Source organism: Rousettus aegyptiacus, unplaced genomic scaffold (genome assembly GCF_014176215.1).
Source record: "Rousettus aegyptiacus isolate mRouAeg1 unplaced genomic scaffold, mRouAeg1.p scaffold_m13_p_16, whole genome shotgun sequence".
Classification (NCBI taxonomy): Eukaryota; Metazoa; Chordata; class Mammalia; order Chiroptera; family Pteropodidae; genus Rousettus; species Rousettus aegyptiacus.
This window is the reverse complement of record NW_023416291.1, coordinates 42,795,622-42,806,130: the sequence shown is the minus strand read 5'-3', so window position 1 is coordinate 42,806,130 and position 10,509 is coordinate 42,795,622. Positions and strand designations below refer to the sequence as shown.

Below are 10,509 nucleotides of genomic sequence, written 5' to 3'. Positions count from 1 at the left end.
CAAACTGAGGGTCATAATAGCATCTTCTTCATAAACTTGTAAAGATTAAAAGAAATTAATGCAAAGCATTTGGCATAGTAAGGGCTAAATATGTTTTAACTAGCATTATTATTATATATTTTGATTGATGGATTGCTTGATCAAACGTTTACATGTTAATCACTATGTGTCAGGCTGTTTTCTAAGGGCTTTCATAAATGACTTATATTCCTGACTAGTTTGTTTTAAGCTGGGACTATATCTTATCAATTTCTTGTGTCTTCTATATATATAGTACCCAGCAAGGCACTGCACATTGCACTTAATAAATACCTATTAGAAGAATGAAAACGTGTTACTCCTTTCTTAGGATAAACAGTTCTCCATCAATCTTATATTTTCATATGGAGGGTTTTTTTCTTAAGGAAACTCACCCTACTCAGATGGGGTGCTAATTATTGTCTTCCTGTTATTTCTTAAAATCCTATCCTTACTTTATCCCCAAGGAAATGCTAAGACTGAGTGGCCCCAGCAATAGGGAACGTGTTCAGAATATGAGACTCTAGTCACCAGCCCAAGCAGCCCTGGGCCAATCCTCAATTCCTTCTCTCTCTTAGTCTCCATTTGTCATAGTTCTCAAGGATTTAAAAGAAGGCTTCCAGAAATCAACATCTCAGGCAGAAATGCAAACACTTTTCTTTTGTTACAAATGATTATTGGGAAGAAAATTACAGAAGGGAAGGGAAAGAAAGCCAGGGCCAGTGACCTAATTTTCTCCATATAATGTGCATCTCTCTTCGTTTGCTGGAAAATCCTGGTCAAGGAAAACATTATGAAGAGAAACCACAGCAGATTAAATAAATAGAACTTTACATTTCCGTGCAACAAGGCATAAACCAGTATAACATAGGAGAGGAAATTAATTAATTCATATATATACGTATGTGTATGTATATATATATGTTTATGTATATATAATTTCTATGTTGTTGTGTTGGCTGCTTTCTAATTCTAATTCTGAAAACTATACTTTGACCTCCTGAAAGCTGAGGTCTCTGGTTTTGCTCCATATTACTTCCTTTGTCACTAGGGTCAATGATGTTGTGGAAAGAAAGGGAACAGCAGAGGGCTCCCTATGATCAAAGCAAAAGCCACTGAAGAGAAAGCCTTGCAAATGTTTAAACCTGTGAACCCAAGAGAAGGCCAACCGCTGTAAGTCCCCTTATTATCAGGTGCTGTTTCATCACCTTGTAATGTGAAGTTGGAAGAAGTGTCCTTGAAACTCCAGGTGTCCTTTGTCAAAGACTTTCTTTTGTTGCCAGATCATGACAGCCCTTTCTCATTCCAAATGTTCTAAACGAAAGGGATAAATGCCGGCAATGGTCAGATTTAGGCATGGAGACGGTATAGGCACATTGCCATGACAACTGTGGGAAAGTGGAGATGATCCAAATTAGAATAAATCCTAGAATTTTTCCTGAGAATCGCAGATTTCTGAGCCGGGCTTGTCCCCAGGTCATCTCTGACACCGGAGAAGGGGCTTCGGGCAGATACCAGGTCAGAGCCTGAGCCTGGACTCTTGCTTCAGCTCCCTCTGCATCTGGATAAAGGCAGGTGCGTTTTTTGATGGAATATTATTCAGACACTAAGACAAACAAAATTATTTTAAGCACGGGGAAAATTTTACAACACAGTATTGAGTAAAAAAATTCTTATATAAAATGACATACACAGTATAATAATCTCTATTATTTGTGTGTGTACACATACCCTCAGAGAAAATATTGGAAAGGAATATATACAGATGCTAACAGTGAGTAAGTACCCCTGACTTACGGGATGTTTTATGTTCCTTATGATTTGTCAACATTTATTTTGCATGAGCATCCATCATATTTTTTAATCAGAAATAAATCAGGACTATTAAGGTGCTTCTGTTTAAAATGGTACAGCTTTCATTGTAATGGGCAGCGAGTTTGACTAGTTGTAAATAAGCATGCATGCAATTAGGCAAATGAAACGTTCTGGAAGGAATCTGGGTCAAAGAAAGTAGTGACAGATGACGCAGAGTCAGCACTCAATGAGAACTCATTATTTTACCTTCTAAGCCTGTTTTGTGATTGTTAGATCTGGAATATACCTCGGGGATCAACTAGAGGTAACCCTCCAATTTATAGAAGAGAAAACTGAAGCCCAGGGAAGTAAAGTGATTTCCCCGCCTTCTGGAGCAAGATACTCACTCTAACCTTTCCAGACTTCGAACCATGTTCTCCCCCCGCCTCCATGGCTGCCTCATTCTGGCTCTGTCCCCTGTGTACACAGTGGAAAAGTCTGGAAGATTTTTTCTGAATACAGAATAATTATAGATGGTCTATTCTGTCCCCATCTAGGGAAACGTTGGAAGAACAAACTAATTCTAAGACAGGTAAAGGATTCTGATCCTCTAAAGTGAGACTCCAAGGCTCAGGCCCTGACCTGGTATCTGCCTGAAGCCCCTTCTTTGGTGCCAAAGGTGACATAGGGGCAATCCGGGCTCAGAAATCTGGGATTTTCAGGAAAAAAAAATTCTAGGGATTTATTTTAATTCGGATCATCTTTATTTTCCAACTCTAGATGTCATAGTAATGTGCCTATACTGTCTCAATGTCTGAACCTGACCATTGCCAGAAAAGGCCTCATTCCTGGCTTACTTCTGAGAGGCTCATTTGAGAGTGCAGCGAAAGCTTGGGTGACCTTTTCTCTTGAGTGAACACCAATGAGCTCAGCATGACGGTTGGCACCGGAAAGCCTTAGAAGGCCTGGAGACATGTCCCCGCTCTCAAGTGATAAGTGCATTGAACTGAGCTGTGTCTTCGGGCAGACAGTTTCTCTGTGCCTTTGTCGCATCTTTAAAGCAAAAGTGACGTCACTGTAAAATGTGTTATTTCTGAGGAGCTGAGCCTATATTTTGGTGACAAGATAAAGACCCATAATTTGACAGAGAACATGCAAAACAGCATGGAATAACGTCCTAAATTGTCTAACTGGTAAGAGAAAGGTTAGCTAGGATTGGCTTCGGTCAGGGTGGTCTCCACAGAAAGGAGGATCTTTTCAGTTAGACAGAATTTGGAGAAGGGATGTTTGGATTAGAGGAACAACATTGGCTGTCCTATGTGAATCTTGAACAAGGCGATTAAATCCTTGTGGTTAGCAAGAAGTAATGGCTCTGAAGCAGTTTGTGGTGGAGACTACATTTAGAAGAGGAATTTATTTTAGGGAACTTAGTGTTTGGAAATTCCCCAACAAATAGAGTCCAGTCACAGCAGAGTCAACGTTTTGCTGTTTTTCTGATACATAAGTGCAAAGGACCTACTATTATATGCATACTATGTGCCAGATGCTCTTCTAAATGCTTATTGTTAATTTACTCATTGAATCCTCACAAGAACTCTCTGTATGTTACCCCACCGAAGTCATGGCTGTCTCTGCAGGCCCTCTGACCCAGCACAGTGGTTTGTGGGATGGGAGATTTTCCATCTCTGATCCACAAATTAAGGTTAATGAAGAGCCACGGCTGAGGCGAAGATCCCAAGGTTCAGCGGTAGATTTCAAAACCCTCAGCTCTGCTAGTGGAATTCCCCTCACGCACTCAAGGATGGGTGGGTCTGGGAGCTGAATTCCAAATGGAAAGTGGAATTAATTTATTTCTATTCTTAAACAATGAGGCTCTGGGAAAGTGCAGGTCTCCTTCAGAGTTTCCACTACTTCAGCCAGTCTTACATGATACTCAGAGGCAAGAATGTTCATCATCATCCTCATCATCAACAGGAACAAATAATGATGGAGCATCTCTGCTGGCCGAGATGCCCGGTACTGTGTGGAATACGGAGATGAGTAAGATAAAACCCTGCTTTTAAGCAGCTTACAGGCTAGAAGCAGATAACTGTAATTCAAAGAAAAATGTTGCAAGTGTCATAATTATATCTCTGCTTCTGGCTTTTGGCCAGTCTTATTTTTAACCAACACCTGTGGTGTGCCAAGGTGGGTACTGGAAGAAAGGAGGTGGGGGCGCCGACCGGTGAATGTTACTGGGGCTGCATTTCCTGAGCAGGGAAGGCTGGGGTCGAACTAGGCAGAGAGGGTTCCCCTTGATAACGAGAGGATGATGGCCAGGCTGAAACTTGATAGTAAGAGAGGATTTTTGAAAAGACAGGCCGAGAAGCAGGAAAGAACTAGAAAGAAGGAGGGACCTCACTGGGACAGCAGAGATGAAGGAGGCTGAAGGCAGGGAGAAAGGACAAGATGGGCAGGAATGTGCACATGAGTCAGGCCTGTGCCGAAGACACACAGGAAATGACTGAGGTGGCGGGTGACAGGCAACAGCCGGAGGAGCCCCCCAAGGGCAAGTCCTATCAGGGCCAGCTACTGCCAAGCTCTGCTTTGTGATGGGACAGCGGCAGGCTCCCTCTGGTAGCCCTGGCCAGAGGACACCCAGACCAAGTTTGAAGGGACCTGGCTCTGGGGATAAGGAATGTCCCATCTGTCCGAGGCAGACTCTACATCTTCTTTGGCTTCAAACTACTCTGAGTCTGCTACCTCCGCAAGCAGGGCTATCTCCTTAAGAGCATGGGGGGCGAAGGGATGCTGGTGGGGGCGGGAGGATGAATTTTCCTGAGCTCCAGTCTACTGATTTATTGCTGAGTTTGCCACCTGTGTCTCTACAGTGCAAAGAGGCTCCAGCTTATTTTGGATTTGGTTTTTAAAGCGTCCCATTTCCCTTGACCTGAAGCAAGCTCTTCCCTCACTTCACCAAACCCAGGAATTCTCTGCCTTTTTGGACACAGATCCACCCCGCAGGGTCCACAATGCCATGCGGATCATAGCCATAGAGCGACACCTTCCTGGCCTTCTTTTCAGAAGCCTATGACAGAAACTAAACCTCTCCAGTCCAAGGCTCGAGCGGACATATGCTTGATACAAGAAGAAGTCCGAACTGAGTGTGAAGTCTTTGAAGAGCAAGAGAAACAGGAAGGAATGAGAAACAAAAGCATCCCCCCAGGTCTGAGCCATGAGACCATCTACGTGGCAGCCACGTCGGCCATAGACAAAAGTAAGCGTAATTAGGTTCCACACGTTATTTGGTCGGAGGGGCGGGGTGTGAAGCTGTTTGTGTGATGTTGCTGTGTGCCAGCCTCGTCCACTGGAGTGACCCACAGAACCACTGTCAAAGAGCCTCAAACTTCCAGTTGCTCTCAGCATCCTGCTCTGGCAGGAAATTATTAGTCCTTATCAAGGGCTCAGGGTCCTCTAGTTTATACATGGACACAGAGCTGTGGCTTTTTACTGGTGACATTTCATTTAAAAGTTTTTTCCACTATCACGTAAACAATAAAGCTTCACATCTCCCATTATTTTGCCATTTAGCACAAACACTAGCATAATTTAGGTGTCTCTGTCCAATGCACATGGAGCTTTCGTAGGTATATAATTACAATTTACATAAAGTTTTTTAAAACATTTTTCATTGTGGTAAAATATAAATAACACAAACTCTGTTGTCTTAACTATTTTTAAATGTACAGTTCACTAGTATTAAGATTATTCCCATTATTGTGTAATCGACAGATCTCCACAAGTTTTTCAACTTGCAAAACTGAAACTCTCAACCCATAACACAACTCCTTTCTTCCTCTCCCCAGACCCTGCAACCCACCATTCTACTTTCTGTTTCAGTGAATTTGATCACTCTGGACACCTCGGGTAAGTGAACTCATACGGCGTTAATCTTTTTGTCCCTGGCTCATGTGACTCATTACAATAACTTCGAGATGCAGCCATTTCGTAGCATGCGTCAGAGCGTCTTTCCCGTTCGAGGCTGAGTCCGCTGTTTAAGGCCGAGTCCACATTCTGTTTCTCCATTCGTCCAAATGGCGCACGTTTGGGTTGCTTCACCTTTTGGCAAATGTGCGTAACGGATGTGCAGCCCACCTTTTCACTTCCTGTTATGAAATCTACGTAGACACACGTATAATTTTTTTCCAGGTTGATTCGTACTCTTCTCAATAATCTTTTTTTTTCTCTGTTTTAGTAGGAACATGACAGTCCTTCAAGCCCATGTACTTAAATATTTTTCAACATTTCGATACTTGAAATAGTTCTAATTTTCCCTAACTACTATAATAATAATTTTATACCCATGATATTCCCCCCATGTTTTAGCTTATTATTATTTTTTTTTTTTGGAATAGATTCCTAAGAAGCGAAATTACTGGTTAAAAAGGTATAAATGTTTTAACACTTAAAAGACAAAAGATAGAAAACCAAATTGCCCCCTAAGATAATTATATCTATCTGCAGAGCTACTAACAGTGTATATAAATTTCTATTTCACCATACTCACGCCAGCATTATTGTTTTTTATACATTAAAAAATTAAGCAGGAGGAAGATAAGAGCTCATTCCTGTTTAATAGACAACGCTCTGATTATTAACAGTGATGGGTATTCATGAGAGCACCCTAGGCTTGGCTAGCCTGTGACTACTACTATGGTTACAATTGACTGAAATATATATAATATATAATATACATAATATATGTATATATTAGAAACATGCTTGACATGTAGTAGATGCTCAATAAATGATGGCTATTATTATGGTTGCTGTTGTTTCTAGTAATGCCCGAAGTATGATGATTCTCGGCCTGTGCCTGCTCTTTCAGGTCCTCCGCTCCCCCAAACCCTGGTTTTCCAATTATTTGGGGCACTCCCATTTGGGCAGTATCTCAGAACACTTTTTCTTCCCTGTGGAGGTGCTCTACCCAGCCCTCGGCTGCTAGTGTTCTCTGCTAGACACAGTCTCGCCTTGCTGGTGGCTGTCCTAAGCCCTCAGAACACCAAAACTGCACTTAGAGTGGAGAGCATGGTGGCCAACGTGTCACCCGGGTTTCAAACAGGACACTTTCTTATGCCCAGAGTCTTTTAAAAGTCTTTTTTAATACGGCTCCTTCATCTTTTGGCCCTAACCCACTCTCTCCATAGAGGCTGAGGCCACAGGGTGTGTAAGGAGGCCGACGTGCCAAGCTCCTTGGGGTAGACTAAACAAATAATGCCCCTGAAGAGATGCCCACACCTAATCCTGTGAATATGTTACCTTACTTGATAAAAGGGACTTTGCAAATCTGATTAAGTTTAGGATCTTGAGATGAGATTATCCTATAATATCTGGATGGGCCCAGTGTAATGTAATTACATGAATTCTTATAAGTGAAGGAGGGAGACAGGAGCCTAAGAGAGAGAGAGAGAGAGAGAGAAAGAGAGAGAGAGAGAGAGCTGAGAGTGAGAGTTAATTCTGTGCTGCTGACTTTGAAGTTGGAAGGAGCCCCCAGGCAAGAAATGCAGGAAGCTTCTAGAAGCTGGAAAAGGCAAGGAAACAGATTCTCTCCTAGAGTCTCCAGAAGGATTGCGGCTCTGCCAACACCTCGGGCCTTCTGACCTCCAGAATTCTAAGATAATAAATACGTGTTGGTTTAAGTTATTAATTTTGTGGTAATTTATTATAGCAGCCATAAGAAACTCGCAGACTCCCCTAATGTCCAGGCCTCTTCCCCCTGTTTCTTTTTCCAGGTGGTCTTTAAGGCTCTTCCCTTCTTTATTAGCCCTACGGTGGAAGTCCCCAGGTTAATTCATACAATTAGGAGAGTCCTACCAGTTTCACAGTTAGGAAACCTCTACAGCGATTCTTGGTCATTGGTTGTATTCGTTCTTTTGTAAATTGTTTATGGTCTTTGCCCCACTGATGACTCTTAATATCAGAAAAATGTAGATCTACAGCGCCACTCCAAGATCCCACAATGAGCCGCACTCTCTCACGTAGCCATCCATCCAGTTATCCATCCAAGAAACATTTACTGGGCAGGGATTGATTGAGCTAGTATTGGGATGTGAAGATGGCAGCGCACAATGTACACCTTTACAGAGGCCACAGGTGTTGAATCTTTATGGCTTGAGAACAACATGCATAGATTTTTTTTTTTTTTTTTTTTTTTGTCCTGTGGGTGTTCAAAGATTTGTTTCTTTCCAGAAGGCAACTTGGATACAAGGAGCCTCTTTGACTAAGTAACAAGGGACAGGAACTGCACTCTAGTTCCATTTTGTATTCCAATTTGTTTTCAGACCCATGCAAGAGTTAAAGAGTTTGATGCTAAACAAGCACTGATGGAAGACAGCGCAGCCCAGTGCATCTTTGCTTAGGATAATTTCTCCTCTCTTTATTTTCTCCAGTCCTGCCTTCCTGCCTCTGACGCAGGGAGCTAAGGGTCTGAATGAAACCTATCGGAAGTTCCAATTAAATTTTTGTGTACAAAGGGCACACATGTTTTCTCAGATAACAGGTGGCAATAAATCCATCAGCACATCCAGCTTCAGAGAACAGAGTCCCAGCTGAACTGCTAACAGTTGCCAATATCTCATTGAGTGCCTCACACAAGATGGGCTCTAAGGTAAGAAGTTTCTCTCTTCAGACAAATTTAATCTTTCCTTGTAACCTGTGTCTCTCAACAGAGAATTTTGATTCTAACATAAAGTTTATGACTGATTTGTTGACAAATTCCTGTTTTGGTTGGTTGATTGGTTGGTATGATTTGGTTTGTTCGTTCGTTCTTTAGTCTGTCTTTACAGCCCTTATTTTACTCCATTTTGCATTTTTTTTTTAGTTTTCTATTGTTTTACTTTGTCTCTACTTATTATTTAGAAATTTGTATTTAGAAATACTTTTTACAGAAAAATTAGGGGTCTTAAATGGTTGCACATATTTTCTGATTTAAACCTATCGGGATTTGGTGCACTGGGGACTCTTGGTTACTTAGAATTTCAGTGTGGACAATGTCCTTTTTCCAACCCTGGTCTTAAAACAGAATAGAGTAGTTCGGTGCTTGAGACACTTCAACATTTGAGGTTGACTCTTGAATCCCAGTGATAAACATTTAACATTATTTACTTCTTATGTTATGAATGTAGTTAATTATAAAACATTTAGAAATTACAGAAAAGGAAAAAGAAGATAATTAAGTCATTGATTATAATAGCTGACATTTGGGTATGTATCTCTCTAGTCTTTTAAAAATGTATACATAAATTTCTTTTTATATAATTAAGGTCAAACTATAAATACGGTTTATATCTTAAACTTAACATTGTATTAAGAGTATTTTCTAAATCATTGAAATTATTTTAAACATGATTTTAAGAGTCGTTTGTATTCCACTATTAACGTGGGGTTTTTTTCCACTGACATAAATAATTTGGCAATTCATAATTTTACACATAAATCTTTAACTACACTTCTGATCATTTCCTTAGGCTTGTTCTTAGAAGTAGAGTTACCAAATCAAAGGATACACAATTTTTAGAGCCTGTTGTATTTAGTGGGAGTAATCTATTTTAAAATTTATATAATTGGTGTTATAGATACAGTAGCAGAAACTATATAAAAGAAAATGAAATTTTTGCCAGAAACTGTTACTACCTGAAGTTTAACAAAATACTGTTACTTAATGCTGACTAATGACATGAAATCCTAAGTAGAAAACTAACCTTGAAAGTTAGTATTTTATTTATGCAGAGTGACACACCTTTCTGAGCAGGGATTTATAGTTTAAACAAAAGAATAGGAGAGCTTCTAGTACCACAGAGCACGGGACAATGGTGGAGTACAATCCTGCAAGTTATAGAGCTTTTCATTCCAATTTGACACTGGTTTTGTGACCCGAGACAAATCTCCCAGCCTCGAGTCTCAGATTTCTCATCGGGGAGATAAAAGGGCTAGTCTAGGTTAGTGGTTTTCAGTCGGCAGCATGAGTCACACTTGTGGCACATGAGATATTTGGGTGATACATAGATATAAACCATAATTTTTTGTTGGTATGGCCCATAGTTATTTTTTTAAATGACTTTTTCAGTTTTTTTTAAGTAGATTTAGAGAATAAGATTAAGTAAATAATAGTACGAGTAGTCCTCAGATATGACATAACCATTGAGGCGATGGGCAAATGTCTGACATTTGAGAAACAAAAAGTCAGGTGATCTCCAGAATCCTCATAATGTGCTAGGTGATTTCCAGATATAAAAAACGGGCGAGCAGTGCTTACTTGGAAGGCATTCTGGCAACCAGGTGGAGTTATTAAGATGTCTAAGAAGTGAACAAAGAGAGACAAAGGCATTGATATATTTCCAGATACCATCCTACCAATTGCAACTTCTTGTACTTTTTATTTTAATAGTGAGTTTCACTGGCCTGGGCAGACTTTCTCCCCTCTTCTGTAAAGGCTGCAGAAGGCCTGTACGTAAGTGTAACAGGACCTTCCCTAAGAACCTGGAGGAGAGACGGCCCAGCCTCGTCCTCACCATGCTCAGGGCAGTTTGGGACGCCCCTCGGCGGTGGCTGCAGGAGGGGAGAGAGTCCCGGAAGCTGGTGCTGGTGGTGGTGTTTGTGGCTTTGCTCCTGGACAACATGCTGCTTACCGTGGTGGGTACGTCTGGGGCCTCTGCGCTG

General features: G+C 41.1%; 1 protein-coding gene across 4 annotated transcripts in view; it reads left to right on the top strand.

Annotated features, from left to right (window-relative positions):
• Positions 1 to 1,068: 1,068 nt before the first annotated feature.
• SLC18A1 (solute carrier family 18 member A1) overlaps positions 1,069 to 10,509 on the top strand; it is a 30,349-nt gene continuing 20,908 nt past the window's right edge. Inside the window, exons 1-5 of one of the 4 annotated variants that reach the window (XM_016132485.2) lie at positions 1,069 to 1,191; positions 4,876 to 5,068; positions 5,658 to 5,718; positions 8,241 to 8,458; positions 10,238 to 10,486. In XM_016132485.2, the coding sequence (XP_015987971.2) occupies positions 10,363 to 10,486 (124 nt within the window). In that variant the 5' untranslated portion in view covers positions 1,069 to 1,191; positions 4,876 to 5,068; positions 5,658 to 5,718; positions 8,241 to 8,458; positions 10,238 to 10,362. Of the gene's footprint in view, positions 1,192 to 4,627; positions 5,069 to 5,657; positions 5,719 to 8,240; positions 8,459 to 10,237; positions 10,487 to 10,509 lie in introns of those variants that run through there. The other 3 variants (XM_016132489.2, XM_016132486.2, XM_016132484.2) reach the window with 3 other exon arrangements.